A 26317-nucleotide genomic window follows, 5' to 3' on the forward strand; every position below is an offset into this window, starting at 1 on the left:
TTGTTTTAATTGGTGGCTTTCTTCTATGATGTCTTCTACATAGTTATTATTTGAGTATGTGAAGATTTTTTGTATGTTTTTTATCCTATTTTTAGAAATCTTTTATTGTTTGAATTATTTTAATCATTGATTTTCTAGAATATTCCAGGTGTATTATTGTATCATGGCAAATAGCTATTTTACTTCTTCCTTAAAAATTCACATGCTTGGGGGAGACAAACCATAAGAGACTCTTAATCTCACAAAACAAACTGAGGGTTGCCGGGGGTGAGGGGTAGGGAGAGGGTGGTGGGGGTTATGGACATTGGGGAAGGTATGTACTATGGTGAGTGCTGTGAAATATGTAAACCTGGCGATTCACAGACCTGTAGCCCTGGGGCTAATAATACATTATGTGTTAATTAAAAAAAATATAAAAAAAATACTGATAATTATTTTCTCTTAATTGCATTAGCTGATACCTCTAATATGTAGTAGTATTAGAGATGGTGGTAATAGTGGGCATTTTTGCTTTGTTTGGGATCTTAGAGGAAATGCCTCTGGTGTTACTTTAGGAGGGTATTGTCTTCAGGACTATGATATGTGTGTATATATGTAGGTTTATATGTATGTATTATCATTTTAAGAAAATGTTCATTAAATGAAATTTCTTTGAGTACTTTTATCATGATTGGGTATTGAATTTTGTCAAAGGATTTTTTAGTATCATGGAGATACTGATAGGGTTTTTCTCCTGTTTCACGTATTAGCACAGTACATTATATTAATAGATTTCCTAACACTGAATCAATCATATGTTCCAAAATAAATTTAATTTGGTCATCTTATTTTATTACATGATGTTGGTTTCTGTTTGCTAATGTTTAAAATAGTTACTTTTGCATTGTTATTTATAAATAATATTGGTCTATATTTTTCTTTCATTGTGTGTTTTTTTTGCACTATATTCAAGTTTTGGTATCAGACTTTCTTCATAAAAAAGAATTATGAAGTGTTTTTTGTTTTTAGTGCTTTGCAGTAATTTATAGAGTCTTGAGACCAGTAGAAGGTTTGATATGTTTACTGTATGAAACTATCTTGGATGGTTAGTTCTCGATCATTTTGTCTGTTTCATTTTTTCAGAAATTAGTCTCTCTAAGCTTTCTGTATCTAGGGTCAATTTTAGTAATCTGTATTTCCCTAGGAAATTACCGTTTCATCTGGATTTTCAAATATATTTTTATAGAGACTTATTTGTAAGTTAGTTTCTTAGGAATTTTAAGTATTTTTTCTTTTTCAATAGTTATTCCTTCTTTGTAATTTTCTGTTTTATGAATTTCTACTTTATGATTTTTCTTAATCAGATTAGCTGGTGGCTTATCTACTTTTGAAATTCTATAAAAATCCAGAATTTTGTTTTATTAGGTCTTTTTTTAAATGTTAATGATATATTTTATTTAAACCAATAAATCCAAAATATTGGCATTTCAACTTGTAATCAATACAAAAAATCAATGAGATATTTTACAGTCCTTTTTATACTTAGAAGAAATGGATGTATTTGATACTTGCATTACTTATTGATTCAGAAGCTCTACTTAAATTAGAAAAAAAGATATGTATTTAGATTTAATGTAACATATGGTTGAGAAAGTAGATTCACAGAGTCAAATATTTCCAAATAACCTAAAGTTTGACCAAAAATTGAATAGAGCATAAAAATAATTTGTCTTTAAAATTTGTTTTTATAAAACCTAGTTTTTTAGAATAATTTAGTTTTAAAGCAAACTGTACCAGTTTCAAAATTATATCCATGTTAATTAAATTCACCAACTCATGTCGACTCTCTATTACTAAATTTGAGTTCTTTTTTTTTTTGTTAAGAGCATCAAAGATCTTTATTTTATTTTATTTTATTTTTATTTCTTTTCAGTGTAACAGTATTCATTGTTTTTGCACCTCACCCAGTGCTCCATGCAATCCATGCCCTCTCTAATACCCACCACCTGGTTCCCCAACCTCCCACCCCCCTGCCCCTTCAAAACCCTCAGATTGTTTTTCAGAGTCCATAGTCTCTCATGGTTCACCTCCCCTTCCAATTTCCCTCAACTCCCTTCTCTCCATCTCCCCTTGTCCTCCATGCTCTAAATTTGAGTTCTAATGAGCGCTACATAAATTTGAAAGAATCTTTAAATTTATCAGTATCAACAAAATGTTCTATGAAAATGTTATAGTTTCTGCATCTCCCCATCATAAAATACTATCATTTATAATTAAAGTCTTCTTCATATAGAGTCATATCAGGAAAAAATGTGTAAAATTACTATTGATCTATATTATGAAAAGTTTAAGTTTTAATATAAACTCTTGCATTGCTTAGCTAAGTAACAAACTTTTCCCCCCTTACATCTTCACATTCAATCTTTTATGTGCAGCGGAATATTGGAGAGAAAAAAACAACAACATGACAGTATTTTTTTGACAACTTTTTTTTTGATTCTTGAATATTTGACAACCATTCTTTTTTTTTTTTAATTAACATATAATGTATTATTAGCCCCAGGGGTACAGGTCTGTGAATTATCAGGCTTACACACTTCAGAACACTCATCATAGCACATACCCTCCCTAATGTCCAAAATCCAACCACCCTCTCCCTAACCCCCTCCACCTGGCAACCCTCAGTTTGTTTTGTGAGATTAAGAGTCTCTTATGGTTTGTCTCCCTCCCAATCCCATCTTGTTTCATTTTTTCCTTCCCTACATCCCAAGCCCCCCACTTTGCCTCTTAAATTCCTCATCTCAGGGAGATCATATGATAGTTGTCTTTCTCCAACTGACTTATTTTGCTCAGCATAATACCCTCTAGTTCCATCCATGTGGTTGCAAATGGCAAGATTTCATTTCTTTTGATGGCTGCATAGTATTCCAGTGTGTGTGTATATATACCACCTCTTCTTTATCTATTCATCTGTTGATGGACATCTAGGTTCTTTCCATAGATTGGCTATTGTGGACATTGCTGCTATAAACATTCAGGGGCACGTGCCCCTTCGGATCACTACATTTGTATCCTTAGGGTAAATACCCAGTAGTACGATTGCTGGTTTGTAGAGTAGTTCTATTATCAACTTTTGGGGGAACCTCCATGCTGTTTTCAAGAGTGGCTGCACCAGTTTGCATTCCCACCAATAGTGTAAGAGGTTTCCCATTTCTCCGCATCCTCACCAACATCTGTTATTTCCTGACTTGTTAATTTTAGCCATTCTGACTGCTGTGAGGTGGTATCTCATTGTGGTTTTGGTTTGCATTTCCCTGATGCCGAGTGATGTTGAGCACTTTTTCATGTGTCTGTTGGCCATCTGGATGTCTTCTTTGCAGAAATGTCTGTTCATGTCCTCTGCCCATTTCTTGATTGGATTATGTGTTCTTTGGGTGTTGAGTTTGATAAGTTCTTTATAGATTTTGAATACTAGCCCTTTATCTGATATGTCATTTGCAAATATCTTCTCCCATTCTCTCAGTTGTCTTTTGTTTCTGTTGACTGTTTCTTTTGCTATGCCAAAGCTTTTGATCTTGATGAAGTCCCAGTAGTTTATTTTTGCCCTTGCTTCCCTTGCCTTTGGCAATGTTTCTAGGAAGAAGTTGCTGTGTCTGAGGTCGTAGAGGTTGCTGCCTGTGTTCTCAAGGATTTTGATGGATTCCTTTCTTACATTGAGGTCTTTCATCCATTTGAGTCTAATTTTGTATGTGGTGTAAGGAAATGGTCCATTTTCATTTTTCTGCATGTGGCTGTCCAATTTTCCCAACACCATTTCTTGAAGAGACTGTCTTTTTTCCATTAGACATTCTTTCCTGCTTTGTCAAAAATTAGTTGACCATAGAGTTGAGGATCTATTTCAGGGCTCTCTATTCTGTTTCATTGATGTATATGTGTTTTTGTGTCAGTACCATACTGTTTTGATGATGACAGCTTTATAATAGAGCTTGAATTCTGGAATTGTGATGCCACCAACTTTGGCTTTCTTTTTCAACATTCCTCTGGCTATTTGAGGTCTTTTCTGATTCCATATAAATTTTAGGATTATTTGTTCCATTTCTTTGAAAAAAAAATTGATGGTACTTTGATAGGGATTGCATTAAATGTGTAGATTGCTTTAGGTAGCATAGACATTTTCACAATATTTGTTCTTCCAATCCATGAGCATGGAATGTTTTTCTATTTCTTTGTGTCTTCCTCAATTTTTTTCATGAGTACTTTATAGTTTTCTGAGTATAGATTCTTTGCCTCTTTGGTTAGGTTTTTTCCTAGGTATCTTATGGTTTTGGGTGCAATTGTAAATGGGATGGACTCCTTAATTTCTCTTTCTTCTATCTTGCTGATGGTGTATAGAAACACAACTGATTTCTGTGCATTGATTTTATATCCTGACACTTTACTGAATTTCTGTACAAGTTCTAGCAGATTTGGAGCGGAGTCTTTTGGGTTTTCCACATAAAGTATCATATCATCTGCAAAAAGTGATAGTTTGACTTCTTCTTTGCCGATTTGGATGCCTTTAATTTCCTTTTGTTGTCTGATTGCTGAGAGTAGGACTTCTAGTACTATGTTGAATAGCAGTGGTGATAATGGACATCCCTGCCATATTCCTGACCTTAGCAGAAAAGCTCTCAGTTTTTCTCCATTGAGAATGATATTTGCGGTGGGTTATTCATACATGGCTTTGATGATATTGAGGTATGTACCCTCTATTCCTACACTTTGAAGAGTTTTGATCAGGAAAGGATGCTGTACTTTGTCAAATGCTTTTTCAGCATCTATTGAGAGTATCATATGGTTCTTGTTCTTTCTTTTGCCAATGTATTATATCATATTGATTGATTTGCTGATGTTGAACCAACCTTGCAGCCCTGGAATAAATCCCACTTGGTCGTGGTGAATAATCCTTTTAATGTACTGTTGGATCCTATTGGCTAGTATTTTGGTGAGAATTTTCGCAGTTGTGCTCATCAAGAATATTGGTCTGTAATTCTCTTTTTTGATGGGATCTTTGGTTTTGCGATCAAGGTAATGCTGGCCTCCTAAAGTGAGTTTGAAAGTTTTCCTTCCATTTCTATTTTTTGGGAACAGTTTCAGGAGAATAGGTATTAATTCTTCTTTAAATGTTTGCTAGAATTCCCCTGGGAAGGGATCTGGCCCTGGGCTCTTGTTTTTTTGGGAGATTTTGGGTGACTGCTTCAATCTCCTTACTGGTTATGGGTCTGTTCAGGTTTTTTATTTCTTCCTGGGTCAGTTGTGGTAGTATATATATGTCCCTAGGAATGCATCCATTTCTTCCAGATTCTCAAGTTTGCTGGCGTATAGTTGCTCATCATATGTTCTTATAATTGTTTGTATTTCTTTGGTGTTGGTTGTGATCTCTCCTCTTTCCTTCATGATTTTATTTATTTGGGTCCTTTCTCTTTTCTTTTTGATAAGTCTGGCCAGGGGTTTATGAATCTTATTAATTCTTTCAACGAACCAGTTCCCAGTTTCGTTGATTTGTTCTACTGTTTTTTTGGTTTCTGTTTCATTGATTTCTGCTCTGATCTTTATTATTTCTCTTCTCCTGCTGGATTTAGGCTTTCTTTGCTGTTCTTTTTCCAGCTCCTTTAGGTGTGGGGTTAGGTTGTGTATTTAAGACCTTGTTTCTTGAGAAAGGCTTGTATCGCTATATATTTCCCTCTCAGGACTGTCTTTGCTGTGTCCCACAGATTTTGAACTGTTGTGTTTTCATTATCATTTGTTTCCTTGAATTTTTTTCAGTTCTTCTTTAATTTCCTGGTTGATCCATTCATTCTTTAGTAGGATGCTCTTTAGCATCCATATATTTGTGTTCTTTCCATCTTTCCTCTTGTGATTGAGTTCTGGCTTTAGAGCATTGTGGTCTGAAAATATGCAGGGAATGATCCTTTGGTACTGATTGAGACCTGATTTGTAACCTAGGATGTGATCTATTCTGGGGAATGTTCCATGTATGCTAGAGAAGAATGTGTATTCTGTTGCATTGGGATGGAATGTTCTGAATATATCTGTGATGTCCATCTGGCCCAGTGTGTCATTTAAGCCCTTTATTTCCTTGTTGATCTTGGATGATCTGTCCATTTCAGTGAGGGGGGGTGTTAAAGTCCCCTGCTATTATTGTATTATTGTCGATATGTTTCTTTGATTTTGTTATTGAGTGGTTTATATAGTTGGCTGCTCCTATGTTAGGAGCATAGATATCTAAAATTGTTAGATCTTGTAAGGCAGACACTTTAAGTATGATATAGTGTCCTTCTTCATCTCTTATTATAGTCTTCGGCTTAAAATCTAATTTATCCTGGGGCACCTGGGTGGCTCAGTGGGTTAAGCCTCTGCCTTTGGCTCAGGTCATGGTCTCAGGGTCCTGGGATTGAGTCCAGCATCGGGCTCTCTGCTCAGAGGGGAACCTATTTTTCCCTCTCTCTCTACCTGCCTCTCTGCCTTCTTGTGATCTCTCTGTGTCAAATAAATAAATAAAATCTTTTAAAAAAATCTAATTTTTCTGATTGCCACCCCAGCTTTCTTTTGATGTCCATTAGCGTGGTATATTATTTTCCACCCCCTCACTTTAAATCTGGAGGTGTCTTTGGGTCTGAAATGAGTTTCTTATAGATAGCATATTGATGAGTTTTGTTTTTTTATCCATTCTGATACCCTGTGTCTTTTGATTGGGGTGTTTAGCCCATTTACATTCAGGGTAACTATTGACAGATTGGAATTTAGTGCCATTGTATTGCCTGTAAGGTAACTGTTACTGTCTATTGTCTCTGTTCCTTTCTGGTCTACTACTTTTAGGGTCTCTCTTTGCTTAGAGGACCCCTTTCAATATTTCCTGTAGGGCTGGTTTGGTGTTTACAAATTCTTTTATATTTTGTTTTTCCTGGAAGCTTTTTATCTCTCCTTCTAAAATGATAGCCTAGCTGGATATAGTATTCTTGGCTGCATGTTTTTCTCATTTAGTGCTCTGAATATATCATGCCAGTTCTTTCTGGCCTGCCAGGTTTCTGTGGATAAGTGTGCTGCTAATCTAATATTTTTACCATTGTATGTTACAGACTTCTTGTCCCAGGCTGCTTTCACGATTTTCTCTTTGTCCCTAAGACTTGTAAGTTTTTACTATTAGATGATGGGGTGTGGACTTATTTTTATTGATTTTGAGGGAGGTTCTCTCTGCCTTTTGGATTTTGATGCTTGTTCCCTTTGCCATATTAGGGAAATTCTCTACACTAGTTTGCTCCAATATGCCTTCTGCTCCCCTTTCTCTTTCTTCTTCCTCTTCTGGAATCCCAATTACTCTAATGTTGTTTCGTCATATATCACTTATGTCTTAAATTCTCCCCTCGTGGTCCAGTAGTTCTTTGTCTCTCTTTTGCTCAGCTTCTTTATTCTCCATTATTTGGTCTTCTGTATCACTAGTTCTCTCTTCTGCCTCATTTATCCTAGCAGTAACAGCCTCCATTTTTTATTGCACTTTATTAATAGCTTTTTTGATTTTCGCTTGGTTTGATTTTAATTCTTTTATTTCTCCAGAAAGGGCCTTTATTTCTCCAGACAAGATTTCTCCAATATCTTCCATGTCTTTTTCAAACCCAGCTAGAACCTTGAGAATCATCATTCTGACCTCTAGATCTGACATATTACCAATGTCTATATTGATTAGGTCCCTAGCCTTCAGTACTGCCTCTTGTTCTTTTATTTTGTGGTACGTTTATCCGTCTTGTCATTTTATCTAGATAAGAATATATGAACGAGAGAATAAAATTCTATAAGGGTGGCAAAGACCCCAGAAAAATGTACGCTAACCAAACCAGAAGAGACCCCAAATTGGGGGGAGAAGAAAGGAGGTAAAAGGAAGTTTAAAAAAGATTTTAAAAAGTTTTTTAAAATATATATATATTAGATTGGTGAATAGAACAGAGCCACCGACTTGATTGTGGGTGTATTTTGGACTCTTAGAAGAAACTACCTCCCAGAATATTAAAGAAAGAAAGACTTATATATTTATATACAAAAATAAGGGTAAACACAATGAAGGGACGGAATATGAAAATTTTAAAAAAATTCTAAAAAAGGAATTGGTAAGTTGGTTGGAAAAAGAAAGAAAAAGAAAATGGAGAGAAATTTGCTCAGGCTGAAGACTAGAACAAAGCCCTGTGCTAATTTAGGGTATATTTTGATCTATTAGAAGAAATTGTATCCTAAACATTTTTTAGAGGAAACAACACTATATGTATACAAAAAATAAAGTTAGATACAATAAAGGATAAAATATGACTGTAATAATGAAATTTTAAAAGATTTTCTTTTTTAGAAAGGTATTATTAAGATAAACTAGTTAAGAAATGTTAAAAGAGGGGGCGCCTGGGTGGCTCAGTGGGTTAAAGCCTCTGCCTTCGGTTCAGGTCATGATCCCAGGTCCTGGGATCGAGCCCCACATCGGGCTCTCTGCTCAGTGGAGAGTCTGTTTCCTCCTATCTCTCTCTGCCTGCTTCTCTGCCTAGAGAGTCTGTTTCCTCCTATCTCTCTCTGCCTGCTTCTCTGCCTACTTGTGATCTCTGTCTGTTAAATAAATAAATAAAATCTTAAAAAAAAAGGAAATGTTAAAAGAGGAAAGAGTAAAAGTTGAAAAATTAGAATAAGAAAAAAATAAAATAAATTAACTTTGCAAGACTAAAGAATCATGGGGAAAAAGCCATGAATTCCATGCTTTGCTTTCCCCTCCTCTGGAATTCTGCTCTTATCCTTGATCAGTGAGCTTGGTCTTGGCTGGATGTTCTTGCTGATCTTCTGTGGGAGAGGGGCATGTTGTAGTGATTCTCAAATGTCTTTGCCCGAGGCAGAATTGTGCCACCCTTGCCAGGGGCTAGGCTAAATAATCTGCTCAGGTTCACTCTTGGGAACTTTTGTCCCCTGAATGCTTTCTGTAGAGCTCTGGAGGACGGGAATGAAAATGGCGGCCTCCCGATCTCTGGCCCAGAGGAGCCGAGAGTTCGGGCCCCATTCCTCAGTGTGCCCTCAGAGAAAAGCAGTCAATCACTCTCCCACCTCCCTGGTCTCTGGCTGCACTCGGGCTCACCTGGCCTGTGACTGAGCGTTTCTGTCTCCCGCACACAGCCCCGTGTGGAGTCTCCAAACCCAACAGATTCCTGTTGCTCTGCTCTTCTGGTGGATGAAGGTGGGTCTCCCCAGATCTGCCACTTGTGGGGTTCCTGCTCAAAGAGCAGTGGCCTGACTGTGCCACAGATCACAGTTTAAGGTAATCCTGAGCTGAAAGCTCACTCCTGGGCTCCGTCTTTGTAGCCGGGTTTCCCACTCTGATACCTGTGAGCTTTGCTACACTCAGACACCAATATATGCAGATCCTTCTCTGATCCCATGGGACTTGAGACCACACTGTCCCTGTGAGGTTTCCACGCCCACTTAGCTTCCGGAGCGATGTCCCTCAGTGGAGCAGACTTTTAAAAGTTTGAATTTTGTGCTCCGTTGCTCCACCAGTTGCTGGGAGCCCACCTCTTCCCCTGCAGTCTGTCTTCCTGTCGCCTCAGATTTACTCCTCCGCACTTCCTACCTTTCAGAAAGTGGTCGATGTTCTGTTTCTAGAATTGCTGCTCTTCTTCTCTTCGATCTCCTCTTGGGTTTGTAGATGTTCAGAATGGTTTGATAACTATCTAGCTGAACTTCTGCGACCTGGTGTCACTCAATCTGCTACTCCACCACCATCTTGGCTCCTCTGGCCTATTGGGGATATTTTAAAAAAATATACCTTATTAATTTCTTCTTTTAATATTACATTTCATTCTTCCTGCTTCCTTTTTATTTTGTTGTACTTTTTCTAGTATTTTGTTGAACTAGGAATTTGTTGACTTATGTTTTTACTGATAAATGCTGTTTTTAGTGTAGTACTATGAATTCAGTACTGTGAATTTTCCTGTGGTCTCTATTTTAAGTATACTTCACAGACTGTGTGATATGTAGAGGTTTTCATTTTATTTGTTAGAAATTATGTAATTTTCATGTTTTCCCTCTTTTGCCCAGGTGGAAGTGCTTTCTGTTTTTTTTAATTTTGTTAAATGACTTTTAGTCTTATTGCACTGCAATCTAATAGTGTTGTTTGTAACACATATACTTTATGGAACTCACTGATGTTTTCTTTGTGACCTAATACATGACTAATACAAACTGTGTTTTCTATTATAAAGGTAAAATGTTTGAGGTATATTCATAAAGTCTGCTTCACTGGTTATGTTCATTAGGTCTTCTTTATTTTTATTTATTCCCCTCCTCAACATTTCATCTGTCTTTTAATAAGAGTGGTTTACTGAAGTCCACTAATTGTTAATATATTTCTCTCTGTCTCTTTGTATTTCTTGTCTTTGCTTCATTAAAGTATTGCTTGTTGGGGTGCCTGGGTGGCTCAGTGAGTTAAAGCCTGTGCCTTTGGCTCAGGTCATGATCCCAGGGTCCTGGTATCGAGCCCCACATCGGGCTCTCTGCTCAGCAGGGAGCCTGTTTCCTCCCTATCTCTCTGCCTACCTCTCTACCTACTTGTGATCTCTGCCTGTCAAATAAATAAATAAAATCTTAAAAAAAAAGTATTGCTTGTTATTTGGTGTGTACATATTCATAGTACTTCTTCTTGTTTCCCTTTGTCTAGAAACTTTTTTGCCCATCTCTTTAGTTTTAGTCTTTTAGAATCAATTTGTTTTAGATAAACCTTTTATGTACCACACTGAGATGTAATTATCTTTCACTTTCTGATCCAAATTGAAATCTTTCTTTTAATAGGTTATTTACTCCTGTTCACATTTATTGATTTAACTAAAATGTTTAGTTTTAGTTCTCAAATTATTTTATAATTATGTGTATTGTATATTTACTATGTTTCTTTTTCTGCCCAAGGATACTCTTTGTAGTTTTATTTTTATATTTAGAAAGGTATATATTTTTGTTCTAGTGGGTACTTGTGTACTTTTTATTATCTGGTTTGTCAAGGTTTTTTTTTTTTTTTTTTTTTAAGATTTTATTTTTAAGGAGTCTCTACATCCAACATGAGGCTTGAACTCACAATCTGGAGAGCAAGAGTCACATGCTCTTCCAAATGAGCCAGCCAGGTGCCCCTGGTTTGTCAAGAATTTAAGGGTATTCTATAATACCTAAATACTGCCTGAACAATAGTCATTGACATTGAGCTCACTTTTTCTTTTTTCCTGTCCTTTTTCTTCCATTTAAAAAGTACATTTTCTACTTTGTCTCAACATATAACATTTGTACATTAATTTTCCATCCTTGTCCCCATCCTTGTAGGGTGTAGAAATGGAAAATTAATATAATCTACATTTTTATTTATTCAAATTCTTACCATTGGTCTTAATGCTGAACCACTTCTAGTCATCTCTTGATTGGATGAAACTTATCCACTAATAGATTTCTTGAGGACTAATATAGTACAGAATTCCCCACATCTTGTATGTTTAAAACTCTTTTTCCATAACCTTAATATTTGAGGCACATCTTGGCTGGATATAAATTTTTGGCCCATGCTTTCTTTTACTGAGTTTTAAGAAAATGCTCTTTCTTTGCTCTGCATGCTATTTTTAAGAATTTTAATGGGAATATAATTCTTTTGTGCTAAATATGTAGGCCTTGAGATTTCTTTTTTATATCTTTGAAGTTTAATAATTTTAGTAGGCTAATTAGTTAGCTAATGTTATGAAACAAATTACTTTAAGACATTAGTGGCTTAGGGGTGCCTGGCTGGCTCAGTCAGAAGAGCATGCTATTCTTGATCTTAAGGTCATGAGTTCAAGCCCCATGTTAGGTGTAGAGATTATATCTTAAAGAACTTAGTGGCTTAAAGGCAACAATAAATATATATTAACTCAAAGTTTCTGTGAGTCATGAACTTGGGAGCACCTTTGCTAGTGGTCTGGTTTGAGGTTTTAGTAAAAGCTGTCGGTTGGGAATATAGTTATCTGAAGGTTTGAATTGGATCTGCTTTTAAGATGACTTGCACACATACTGGCAAACTGGTGCTCAGTTCTCCATGTGAACTTCTTCATAGAGCTGCATGTTGTCCTATGCTTCCCCTAGAGTAAGTAATCCAAGAGAGAGCAAAATGGAAGCTGCAGTGTCTTTTAAGAGCTAGCCTTGGTTTTAGTTGTTTTGGGTTACAGGCTAACTTGGTCCCTGTTACACCATCCTTGTTGGAAACAAATCTCTTGGCTATTATTTCTTTAATAATTGCCATATCTCATCCTGTTTGTTTGTTTTTTTTCTTTCTCTTCATGGTAGTTCAGTTTTATGTATGTTTTGCCTTGTAGGGCATAGGATCTATTATTTTACCCTGAAGAGCATTGATATCAGTCAGCTTGGCTGAACTCAAACTCTAAACTTTGTCTTCCTGTAGTAGACTGTCACTCAAAACTCTGTTTAATTGTTTAGACTTTGGAGTCTGCCCACACTTGCATAGATTAGTGGGCAGCCTGATATTTGGGCAGAATTTATATAAAGAATTTCGGGTTCTCCTTCTTTGGATCTCTCAAATCCAGACTTTCTCTGATGGTTTTTTATCTCTTGCAGTTATTCTGAGCTCTTTTTCAAATTTTGCCTATCAATAAACTCCAGGTTTCAGTTTCTCCTTTTGGTCACTCTCTAGTTCCTTCAATTATTTTGTCCAGAGTTCATATTACATAGGATTTGTTTTTAATGAAAGTTTTATGACACTATTTTAAATGGTGTCTGTTTAATGGATCTTGGTGAGGCCTTCTCTAATTATACTATTTAAAAATTACAGAACTACCCATCTCCTGGTGCTTCATTTTTTTTTTACACCACTCTTACCAGTTGACATAGAATGTATTTTAATATTTGTTTGTTTTCTGATTTCCACAACAAGAATGTAAGCTCTAAAATAGTAGATATATTTCCCTCTTGTTCAGTGCAATTTCTTTAGTTCCTAGAACAGATTAGGTTAATGCTTAGTAAATATTTTGGTATGCATGAATGAATCAATACATTAATTTATTTCTTTTCCTGCATCCTTTATAGTGCCCGAAAGGCAATGGATGAGGAAGAGGAAGCAGTTGAAGAACGTCGGAATATGCGAACTATTTGGGTGACTGGCAGAAAAGGTTTAACTGAAAGGGAAGCAGCAGCCCTTATTGTGGAAGAAGCCAAAATGATTCTGCAGCAGGACTTAGTTGAAATGGGAGTGCAATGGAATTCATACTTCCTTTTAAATTCTGATACACACTCATTGACCAGCAGTGAGTCAGAAGTAAAGGAACAGAAATATATATCCCAAACTAAAAGATCTTGTGAAAGATTAACATCAAAGAAAAAAAGTAACTCGATGTTTAGTGATTCTTCTGCTAAGTATTCATCAAGTACTGTGCAAGAGTTAGAGAAAAGTGGAGAGCATACAAACTCCTTTTATGAAAAGTTACAGAATGGGAATCAAGAACGCCAGGTACATTCCATTTCCAGAGCAAGAAAACGGGCTTCTTTGAATATAAGTAAAGAAAAGCTAAGAACCTCTCTGAATGAGGGAAGAGCACGCACTAAGAAAGTTGTTCAGACTCTCTTATTTGAGAAAACAAAAAAAGAAGCTCAGAGTTTCAATTCAGAAACAATGAGTACTGCCTCTGGATCTTGGAAACATAGTAAACTTGTAAAACAATCTAAACACAGTAGCCCTAAAAAAGACACTGAGATGTGTAGAATTGATTTACAGGAACAGACTATGTCTAATCCTATTTATTATGGGGATGCATTTACCTTAGATGAAAAGAATGTAGAATGTAGAAGTCCAGACCCTTTTGCTGAAAATATGTCATTCTGTGCTGAGGGAAAATATAGCAAAGCATCATTCTCATTAGAAAGAGAACAAAGTTCAAAGAACAAAACAAAAACTAATAATATTCTTGTGGAACATTTTATCACACAATCCCAGAGTAAAAAAGTGACTTGTCAACCCACTAATATGGTTAGTGAAAATGGAAGAGAATTTGCTGTTGTTGAGTCAGAAAAAATAAACACAGCCTTGGTGGTAGAAAACAATTCAAAAAACCAGAATGTTTATGTAAAATGTGACACCTACTCAGTTAACCAGTGCCCAGAAAAACAATCTGATAAACAGACGAACACTTATACCAAACAGAAAAAAATAATAGAGAGACAAATGCCCTGTGAGACAGGTAGTAGTTATATGAATAGAGACTCAAATGTTATTATCAAGTGTGGAATTATGAAGTTTAATAGTGAGGAAAATAAATCAAATAATTTTCGGGTATCAGGAGATAATATGAGCAGAACTGAGATACTCCCAACTCGAGGATCAGAAGGCCAGCATGAGAATTTTCTAAATACATCTAGAAAACAAGAAAAAACAGAAGCTTATGCAGTAAACAAAACAAAGAATAATTGTGTTTCTGACTTAGGGTTAGTTCCTTATGAATTTGAAGATAGTTTCTACCTGGATACTCAGTCAGAGAAAATAATACAACAGATGGCAACTGAAAATGCCAAACCAGAAGCAAAGTATGCCAAGCTGGCAACAGGGAAGATGCAGAAATGTTTAGACAACCAGAGTTCCATACTGTCTTTTCAGAATGAGATTTGTATTGCTTTTCCTGGTGAACAGCATTCTCCTGGAGTGACAAATAAAAATCATTTGGAACTTAAGCCTGTAGATAATATGAAACAAGGCACTGATTCAGATGGGGTTGATATCCTGACTCCAGAAAGCTCAGTTTTTCTTTCTCCAATACTTTTGAGGGAAAATGGTCCTTGTTTTAAAAGGAATGAACTTTCTGTCACTGACTCTCAATTAAATAGTTTTCTTCAAGGTTATCAAACACAAGAAGCTATGAAACCAGTTACACCTCTGGTTCCTCAAAAGAGAACTACCACTGGTATAGAAACAGAATGTCTGCCAGTTCCTGAAACAAGTTTGAATTTGAGTGATAGTTTACTGTTTGACAGTTTCAGTGAAGACTACCTAGTAAAAGAACAACCATCTGATATACAAGTGAAAGAACCCCTCTGTTCTGCACTAACATCAAACCATTTCAGTCATTCTGTGTGTCTGCAACGAGAGGGCACAATAAGAAAATCAAATATGAATGAGAATCAAGATAATCAGCAACAGTACACTTGTTTCAGTGATGAGTCTATTATATTTTCAGAAGTGGATTCTGCTCAGATGGTTGAAGCTTTGGACAATGTAGAAATATGTCCTGTCCAAGAGAAACAGAATACTGCAGTATCTTTTAGAGCATTAGAACTAAGTGATCCAGTGACTGTAGGTAATGATTATCCACAAAGAGAAGTAATTGGAGGAGATAAAGATGAAAGGTCTCAAAAACCCAAATTAACTGAGACAGAGGAAAATAATGCATTCATATGGTCAGGGGCATCATTTGATTTAAGTCCAGGACTGCAGAGAATTTTAGACAAAGTGTCCAGTCCTCTAGAAAATGAAAAGCAAAAATTAACCACTATAAACTTGTCTAGTTTGAAAGGAAAAAATACAGAGGTAAATGACAAACAAAAAGTGATTTCGAATTTGGAGCCAAATCAAGTGCAGGGAATCTCATTTGCCCCTAATATTGAAGTAAAAAGCAAGATTGGGACACTGGAGACCAATGCCCTTCATGCTGAAACCACATCCCACTTGCCTTGTAAAGAGAACTATGTAGTTGATGATAATGGACTCATTCCTCCTACACCCACTCCAGTATCTGCTTCTAAACTGGTATTTCCAAGTATTCTTAGAACATCTTCTGTAAAACTTCAGAAAACACATAGTGTTTTACAGCTTGGTGAAAGCTACTCATTTGACTCATCTTCAAATATTAAAAACCAAGATTTAAGTTCAGAGAGTAGAAATGGTTTAAAAGAGGACAGTCCTATTGGAGACACAACTTTTTCACTGCAGTTATCACAAGATGGATTGCAGTTAACTCCAGCCTCGTTCAGCCCAGGAAGTTTGGCCATAATTGATGTAGCAAGTGACCAAACTCTCTTTCGAACATTCATTAAGGAGTGGCAGAGCAAAAAGCGATTTTCCATCTCACTGGCTTGTGAAAAGATCAGTAGTTTGACATCTAAAAGTGCTGCTATTGGTGGTAGGTTTAAGCAAGGTAAGAGCTTTTTAAAAAAAGTTTTCATATTTTCATCTTTCTATGTAAAATAGTGGTTTCGGATGGGCCTGAGCTTTTTCAGTTTTGGATATTAAATGTAATAAATTTATTCAGAGTTCAATTAAAGTTTCTTCTATGTGGGTTTACCTGTAGAACAGCTTTATTGTTGAGCGCAACTAGATTAATAACAGTTGCCATCTGGTATAAGAGATGGGTGACTCCAGGACATGTGGGTATGAGAGCCAAGCACTGAGAGAAAAGCTCAAGCTGGACTACTGAACTCATGTAGACCACCAAGGGACTACTCATTTACCTAGCACTGATCCACTGTTGTAGCTGTGGTCTAATCAGGCCTATGTCTGCCTCTTTCTTCATAAGCCACGGATCCCACCTAAACAGCCTTCCTAGAGCACATCTCCACAGTAGGTGGTCCAAAAGGAGTTCCAGACCAGTCTTTTCTCTCAGGACAAAGACATAGAAGCCAAGCTAATTGCTGCTGCAGGCACCACAGTTGTGGCTGGTTTGAGGGCCAGCACTTGATCATTGGGTGTATCAGGAATCCATCTCTCAAATGGTAGCTCTTTCTTCAATGCTAGTCTGGACTTGGCCCTGTGTCAGGCCATGGAGCTCTTCTGTTTGATTGTTGACTCCTTATCCTTTTCACTTTATGAGGCTTCACAGAGGTCTCCTATCTGTCACTTCTTCTTCAACTCCAGGCCATATCTGCTGCTAGAGTATGCTAAAATTTACCATTAAACATGGTGTATCTTTTTTAAGAAAATCATATATATGTGTGTGTGATTATTTATATATAATATATTAATATTAGAATATAAGTTTGTGAAAACTATGTATTTTGAACAAGGATCTCCTTTTTTGGTATTTTAATGACATAGCATCATAGTTTTTATTAATCATCAGTGCTTATGAATTATTTTCTATTACATTGTAATTTCCTTATTCACTTATATAATGACAAAAGTACATAGAAAAAAGGCATTATATTTTAAACAATGTATATAACCTACATATTTCAGTACTTATGTCAAGTAGACTTGTACCTCCAACTGATGTTCATTAATTCTGTGCCAAAATGTTGACCCCGAAGCTCATAGAGCCCTTCCAGGTTTTAAGAGACTTGAACCTTTTGTTAGATAATGCCATTTATACATATCCCTGTTTTACTTTATGACAATAAGGATTTTGTATAATTGGTAATAGCTGTAGTCAGCTTGACAACCTTCTGTGGAAAGCAAGGTTTGATAAGATTTCTTAAATCTCTGTATTTATCCATGAATTTGTTCATAAAAGTTTGAGTATTTGATCTTCAATTTATAGAACATGTGTTTTGTTTTTAAATTTTTTTACTTGAGTATAGTTGACACATAATGATACATTAATTTCAGGTGAACAACATAGCGATTTGACAAATTTATACATTACACTGTGTTTACCAAGTGTATAGATACCATCTATCCCCATACATTGCTATTACAGTATCATTGACTATATTTTTTATGCTATGTCTTTTATTCCCATGATTTATTCATTACATAAGCAGAAGCCCGTATCTTCCACTCTTTTTCACCCATTTTCCCCAACCCCCTAACCTTCTCTACCCTCTAGCAGCCATCAGTTATTCTCTGTTTTTATAAGTCTGATTCTGCTTTTTGTTTATTTGTGTGTGGTTTTTTTTTTTAAAGATTTTATTTATTTATTTGACAGACAGAGATCACAAGTAGGCAGAGAGGCAGGCAGAGAGACAGGAAGGGAAGCAGGCTCCCTGCTGAGTAGAGAGCCCTATGTGGGGCTCGATCCCAGGACCCTGGGATCATGACCTGAGCCAAAGGCAGAGGCTTTAATCCACTGAGCCACCCAGGTGCCCCTATTTGTGTTTTTGTTTTAGATTCTACATATGAAGTGAAATCATATGGTATTTGTCTTTCTCAGTCTAAATTATTTCATTTAGCGTAATACCCTCTAAGTCTATGTTGTCTTATATGGCAAGTTCTCATTCATTGTATATGTGTACCACATCTTCCTTATTCATTTGTCTATCAGTGGACACTTAGGTCATGGACCACATGTGTTAATGACATGTTTTATGTACTTTTTGTGTTGACTAATACTTTCCATTTTTTATTCAACATACATAAAATTGAGCATATTCTCTATGCTAGGGGTTAGCACTTAAATTTAACAAATATGTGCCATTTATTTCCAAGGTATAAGGGATATAATTGCAAATAAGATAGATTGGTTTTTGACCTATATCTATAAAGTTGGAGATGCCTTCTTTTACAAAAAATGTTGAATCCAGATACCAAATCATGCCTGATTATTCACCAAGGAGTAGGATGCTTGTAGTGTTCAAATGGTCTTTATTTCTGTTTGAGTTACAGCAATTCAAAATGCAGCTTTAAAAAGATTTAGTTAATAACCATTTTACTTATTATTAGAGATCTATTTTAGGAGATCTTTGTTAAATTTTTCATAGTGACAATTATCTTAATAAATGGGAAGCCTAGAAGGCTCTTACACATACCTAAAAATGACCATCCAAATAATGCATATTTTAGAGATCTGGAAATTTTGCCAATCAAGTAGTTTTGTATTATTATCATTGTTTTTGTTTGTTTGTTTTGTTTTTTAAAATTTATTTTATTTATTTTTTTGATATATAATGTATTATTTGTTTCAGGGGTACAGGTCTGTGATTCACCAGTCTTACACAATTCACAGTGCTCACCATAGCACATACCCTCTCCAGTGCCCATCACCAAGCCACCCCATCCCTCACACCCCCTTCACTACAGCAATCAGTTAGTTTCCTGAGATGAAGAATCTCTTACGGTTTATCTTCCTCTCTGGTTTCATCTTGATTCATTTTTCCCTTCCTTCCCCTATGATCCTTTGTCTTGTTTCTCAAATTCCACATATCAATGAGATCATATGATAATTGTCTTTCCCTGATTGACTTATATCTCTTAGTGTAATACCCTTTAGTTCTAGCCGTTCATTGCAAATGGCAAGATTTCATTTTTTGATGACTGCATAATATTCCATTGTATATATACATCACATCTTTATCCATTCATCTGTTGATGGACATGTAGGCTCTTTCCATAGTTTGGCTATTGTGGACATTGCTGCTATAAACATTCAGGTGCATGTGCCCCTTCAGATCACTACATTTGTGTCTTTGAGGTAAATACCCAGTAGCGTAATTGCTGTATCATAGGGTAGCTCTATTTTCAACTTTTTGAGGAATCTACATACTGTTTTTCAGAGTGGCTGCATTTCACCAGCAGTGTAGGAGAGTTCCCCTCTCTCCACATCCTCACCAACATCTGTCATTTCCTGACTTGTTAATTCTAGCCATTGTGACTGCTGTGAGGTGGTATCTCATTGTGGTTTTGGTTTGCATTTCCCTGATCCAGAGTGATGTGGAACACTTTTTCATGTGTCTTTTGGCCATCTGGATGTCTTCTTTGCAGAAATGTCTCTTCAAGTCGTCTGCCCATTTCTTGATTGGATTATTTGTTCTTTGGCTGTTGAGTTTGATAAGTTCTTTATAGATTTTGGATACTAGCCCTTTATCTGATATGTCATTTGCAAATATCTTCTCCCATTCTGTCAGCTGTCTTTTGGTTTTATTGACTGTTTCCTTTGCTGTGCAAAAGGTTTTGATCTTGATGAAGTCCCAATAGTTCATTTTTGCCCTTGCTTCCCTTGCCTTTGGCAATGTTTCTAGGAAGAAGTTGCTGGGGCTGAAGTCAAAGAGGTTGCTGGCTTTGTTCTCCTCAAGGATTTTGATTGACTCCTGTCTCACATTGAGGTCCTTCATCCATTTTGAGTCTATTTTTGTGTGTGGTGTAAGGAAATGGTCCATTTTCATTCTTCCGCATGTGGCTGTCCACGTTTCCCAACACCATTTGTATTTTTTTTTTCCATTAGACATTCTTTCCTACTTTGTCGAAGATTAGTTGACCATAGAGTTGAGGGTCTATTTCTGGGCTCTCTATTCTATTCCATCGATCTATGAATCTGTTTTGTGCCAGTACCATACTGTTTTGATGATGACAGCTTTGTAATAGAGCTTGAATTCTGGAATTGTGATGCCACCGACTTTGGCTTTCTTTCTTTTTTTTTTTTTTAATTTTTTAAATTTGTTTTCAGCGTAACAGTATTCATTGTTTTTGCACCACACCTAGTGCTCCATGCAATCCGTGCCCTCTCCAATACCCACCACCTGGTTCCCCCAACCTCCCACCTCCCGCCCCTTCAAAACCCTCAGATTGTTTTTCAGAGTCCATAGTCTCTCATGGTTCACCTCCCCTTCCAATTTCCCTCAACTCCCTTCTCCTCTCTAACTCCCCTTATCCTCCATGCTATTTGTTATGCTCCTCAAATAAGTGAAGTGATATAATTGACTCTCTCTGCTTGATTTATTTCACTCAGCATAATCTCTTCCAATCCCATCCATGTTGCTACAAAAGTTGGGTATTCATCCTTTCTGATGGAGGCATAATACTTCATAGTGCAACTTTGGCTTTCTTTTTCAACATTCCTCTGGCTATTTGAGGTCTTTTCTGGTTCCGTATAAATTTTAGGATTATTTGTTCCATCTCTTAGGGAAAAAAAAATTGATGGTATTTTGATAGGGATTGCATTAAATGTGTAGATTGCTGGGGGCACCTGGGTGGCTCAGTTGGTTGAGTAACTGCCTTGGGTTCAGGTCATGATCCTGGACTTCCAGGATCGAGTCCCGCATCGGGCTCCCAGCTCCTTGGGGAGTCTGCTTCTCTCTCTGACCTTCTCCTCTCTCATGCTCTTTCTCACTCATTCTCTCTCAAATAAATAAATAAAATCTTAAAAAAAATGTGTAGATTGCTTTAGGTACCATAGACGTTTTCACAGTATTTGTTCTTCCAATCCATGCTCATGGAACGTTTTTCCATTTCTTTCTGTCTTTCTCAATTTCTTTCATGAGTACTTTATAGTTTTCTGAGTATAGATTCTTTGCCTCTTTGGGTAAGTTTATTTCTAGGTATCTTATGGCTTTCGGTGCAATTATAAATGGGATTGACTCCTTAATTTCTCTTTCTTCTGTCTTGCTGTTGGTCTATAGAAAGGCAACTGATTTCTGTACTTTGCTTTTATATCCTGACACTTTACTGAATTCCTGTATGTGTTCTAGAAGTTTTGGAGTGTAGTTTTTTGGGTTACACATAAAGTATCATATCATCTGCAAAGAGTGAGTGTTTGACTTCTTCTTTGCTGATTCATATGCCTTTTACTTCTTTTTGTAGTCTGATTGCTGAGGCTAAGACGTCCAGTACTATACTGAGCAGCAGTGGTGATAGTGGACATCCCTGCTATGTTTCTGACCTTAGGGGGGGAAGCTCTCAGTTTTTCCCCATTGAGAACGATACTCACTGTGGGCTTTTCATAAATGGCTTTTATGATATTGAGGCATGTTCCCTATATCCCTACACTGAAGAGTTTTAATCAAGAAAGGAAGCTGTACTTTGTCAAATACTTCTTCTGCATCTATTGATAGTATTATATGGTCCTTTTTCTTTTATTTATGTATTGTATCACATTGATTGATTTGCAGATGTTGAACCAACCTTGCAGCCCAGGAATAAATTACGCTTCGTCATGGTGAATAATATTTTAATGTACTGTTGGATCCTGTTGGCTAGTATTTTGGTGAGAATTTGTGCATCCATGTTCATCAAGGATATTGGTCTGTAATTCTTTTCGATGGAGTCTTTGTCTGCTTTTGGGATCAAAGTAATGCTGGACTCATGAAATGGGTTTGGAAGTTTTCCTTCCATTTCTATTTCTTGGAACTGTTTCAGGAGAATAGGTATCAATTATTCTTTTTTTTTTTTTTAATAAAGTGAAGGTTTTTTTTTTAAATTTTTATTTATTTATTGACAGACAGAGATCACAAGTAGGCAGAGAGGCAGGCAGAGAGAGAGAGGAAGGGAAGCAGGCTCCCTGCTGAGCAGAGAGCCCGATGCGGGGTTCGATCCCAGGACTCTGAGACCATGACCTGAGCCAGATGCGGGGCTTGATCCCAGGACCCTGAGACCATGACCTGAGCTGAAGGCAGAGGCTTAACCCACTAAGCCACCCAGGCGCCCCTCAATTATTCTTTAAATGCTTGGTAGAGTTCCCCTGGGAGGGCATCTGGCCCTGGGTTCTTGTTTGTTGGGAGATTTTTGATTATTGCTTCAATTTCCCTACTGGTTATGGATCTGTTTGAGTTTTCTATTTCTTCCTGGTGCACAGTTTTGGTAGTTTATAAGTCTCTAGGAATGCATCCATTCCCTCCAGATTGTCTAATTTGCTGGCATATAGTTGCTCATAATATGTTCTTATAATTGTTTGTATTTCTTTGGTGTTTGTTGTGATCTCTCCTCTTTCATTCATGATTTTATGAATTTGGGTCCTTTCTCTTTTCTTTTTAATAAGTCTGGCCAGGGACTTATCAATCTTATTAATTCTTTGAAGGAACAAGCTCCTACTTTCATTGATCTGTTCTACTATTCTTTTGGTTTCTATTTCACTGATTTCTGCTCTGATCTTTATTATTTCTCTTCTCCTGCTGGGTTTAGGCTTTATTTGCTGTGCTTTCTCCAGCTCCTTTAGGTGTAGCGTTAGGTTGTTCTTATTTCTTGAGAAAGGCTTGTATTGCTATATACTTTACTCTTAGGACTGCCTTTGCCGCATCCCAAAGATTTTGAACAGTTGTGTTGTCATTTTCACTTTTTTCCATGAATTTTTAAAATTCTTCTTTAACTTCCTGGTTGACCCATTCATTCTTTAGTAGGATGCTCTCTAGCTTCCATGTATTTGGTTCTTTCCAACTTTCCTCTTGTGATTGAGTTCTAGTTTCAAATCAGTGAGCTCCAGAAATATGCAGGGAATAATCCTAATCTTTTGGTACCAATCGAGACCTGATTTGTAACCTAGGATGTGATCTATTCTGGAGAATGTTCCAGTGCACTAGAGAAGAATGTGTATTCTGTTGCATTGGGATGGAATGTTCTGAATATATCTGAAGTCCATCTGGTCCAGTGTGTCATTTAAAGCCTTTACTTCCTTGTTGATCTTTTGCTTAGATGATCTGTCCGTTTCAGTGAGGATGGTGTTAAAGTCCCTTATTATTGTATTATTGTCAATATGTTTCTTTGATTTTGTTGTTTATTGGCTTATATAATTGGCTGTTCCCACGTTAGGGGCATAAATATTTAAAATTGTTAGATCGTTGTATTGGAAAGACCCTTTAAGTATGATATAGTGTCCTTCCTCATCTCTTATTATAGTCTTTGGTTTAAAATCTGTCTGATACAGGGACTGCCACCCCAGCTCTCTTTTCATGTCCGTTAGCATGGTAAATGGTTTTCCACCCCTTCACTTCAAATCTGGAGGTGTCTTTCAGTCTAAAAGGAGTCTCTGGCAGACAGCATAATGATGGGCCTTGTTTTTTTGTTTGTTTTTTTTTTTTAATCCCATCTGATATCCTGTGTCTTTAGATTAGGGCATTTAGCCCATTTACATTCAGAGTAGCTCTTGAAAGATATGAATTTAGTGCCACTGTATTGTCTGTAAGGTGACTGTTACTCTATATTGTCTTTTCCTTTCTGGTCTATGTTACTTTCAGGCTATCTCTTTGTTTAGAAGACCCCTTTCAGTATTTTCTGTAGGGCTGGTTTGGTGTTCTCAAGTTCTTGTTTGTTTGTTTGTTTGTTTTTCCTGGAAGTTTTTGTCTCTCCTATTTTCAGTGACAGCCTAGCTGAATATAGTATTCTTGGCTGCATATTTTTCTCGTTTAGTGCTCTGAATATATCATGGCAGTCCATTCTGGTCTGCCAGGTCTCTGTGGATACGTTTGCTGCCAATCTAATGTTTCTACCATTGTAGGTTACAGACTTCTTGTCCTGAGCTGCTTTCAGGATTTTCTTTTGTCTCTGAGACTTAACATTAACATTAGATATTGGGGTGTTGACCTATTTTTATTGATTTTGAGAGGGGTTCTCTGTGCCTCCTGAATTTTGATGCCTGTTTCCTTCCCCAAATTAGGGAAGTTCTCTGCTATAACTTGCTCTAATATACCTTCTGCCCCCTTCTCTGTGTCTTCTTCTTCTGGGATCCCAATTATTCTAATATTGTTTTGTCTTATGGTATCACTAAGTCTTGAATTCTCCCCTCATGATCCAGTAATTGTTTATCTCTCTTTTTCTCAGCTTCTTTATTCTCCATCATTTGTTCTTCCATATCATTAATTCTCTCTTCTACCTGATTTATCCTAGCAGTTATAGCCTCCATATTTGATTGTACCCCATTAATAGCCTTTTTGATTTTGACTTGGTTAGATTTTAGGTTTTTTTTTTATTTTTCTGAAAAGGATTCTCTACTACCTCCTTTGCTTTTTTCAAGCCCATCTAGTATCTATATAATAATCATTATTAACTCTAGTTCTGATGTTTTACTAATGTCCATAATCCCTGGCAGTTGGTACTGCCTCTTGTACTTTTTTTTTTTGAGGCTAGTTATTCTGTTTTGTCATTTTGTCCAGAGAAAAACTGATGAATGAGAGAACAAAATGCTAAAAGGGTAACAAGGACTCCAGGAAAATATACACTAAACAAATCATTAGAGACCCAAAACCAGAGAGAAAAGGAAGGAGAAAAAAAAAAAAAAAAACAAGAAAGAAAGTATATGATCAGGCTAGTGAATAGAACAGAGCCACACACTAGATTTTGAGTGTATTTTGTTCTGTTAGAAGAAACTGCCTCCTAAAATTTTAAACAAAAACGTATATATACAAAAATAAGGGTAAATACAAAGAAGGGATAGAATATGACTATAAAGATGAAAATTTAAAAAGATTTTAAAAAAGGAATTGATAAGATGGTTGAAAAAAGGATGAAAAAAATTTTTAAAAAGGAGAAAATGTGATCAGGTGGGAGAGTAGAACAAAGCCATTTGCTAGATTTAGGGTCTCTTTTGGTCTCTTAGAAGAAACTGTATCCCAAAACTTTAAAGAAAGAAAAGCCTTTATATATATATATATATATATATACATACACACACACACACACACACACACACAAAATAAGGTTAAATACAATGAAGGGATAGAATATGACTATAAAAATGACAAAAAGGATTTTAGAAAAGGATTTGATTAGATGAAAAGATAATAAGATAAGCTGAAAATAACGTAAGTTGAAAAAGGAAAGAAGAAAAATTTTAAAAAAATAGAAAAAGAAAAAATAATGAAAATTAAAAACATTAACTTTGAAAGACTAAAGAATTGTGGGAAAAATGGTTTTTAATTCTATGTGCTCTATTCTCCTAGTGCCAGAGTTTTGTGGTTCTCATTGATTGATTAACTTGGTCTTGGCTGGATGTTCTTGCTGATCTTCTGGGGGATGGGCCTGTTGCAGTGGTTCTCAAATGTCTTTGCCTGAGGCAGATGGAATTGCACCACCTTTGACAGGGGCCAGGTTAAGTAATCTGCTTGGGTTCACTCTCGGTAGCTTTTGTTCCATGAATGCTTTCCATATGGCTTTGGAAGGTGAGAATGAAAATGGCAGCCTTCCAATCTCTGGCCCTGGAGGAGCTGAGAACTCAGGACCCCACTCCTCAGTCAGCCCTCAGAGAAAAGCAGTCAATCACTTCTCTCTCCCTGATCTCTGGCTGCACTCTATGCTCACCCAGCCTTTGACTGAGTGTTTCTATCTCTGGCTCTCTGTCACATGACCCCTTTTGGAGTTTCCAAACCCAGCAGATTCCTGTAGTGTTCTCTGGTGCTGCTCCTCCCTGGGGAGGAAAGGGAGTCTCTCCGGATCTGCCACTTGGGTCCTTGTTTGAAGAGTAGTGCCCCAACTGTGCTACAGATCACGGTTTATGACAACCCCAAGCTAAGAGCCCACTCCTTAGCTCCATCATTGCAGCTGGCTTCCCTGCTCTGATACTACTCTGAGACCACACTGTCCCAGTGAGGTTGACCCTCCGCTTAGCCACTAGAGCAATGTCCCTCAGCAGAACAGACTTCTTAAAAAGTTCTGATTTTGTGCTCCACTGCTGTATCACTTGCCAGTAGCAAGCTG

General features: G+C 36.7%; 1 protein-coding gene across 1 annotated transcript in view; it reads left to right on the forward strand.

Annotated features, from left to right (window-relative positions):
- LOC116874693 (DNA polymerase theta-like) overlaps nt 1-26317 on the forward strand; it is a 132986-nt gene that overhangs the window by 57571 nt on the left and 49098 nt on the right. The window contains exon 16 of the mRNA XM_032869571.1: nt 13090-16184. Coding sequence (XP_032725462.1) covers nt 13090-16184 — 3095 coding nt within the window. The remainder of the gene's footprint in view (nt 1-13089; nt 16185-26317) is intronic.

Source organism: Lontra canadensis, unplaced genomic scaffold (assembly GCF_010015895.1).
Source record: "Lontra canadensis isolate GAN:19392208 unplaced genomic scaffold, GSC_riverotter_1.0 scaffold38, whole genome shotgun sequence".
NCBI classification, from domain to species: domain Eukaryota; kingdom Metazoa; phylum Chordata; class Mammalia; order Carnivora; family Mustelidae; genus Lontra; species Lontra canadensis.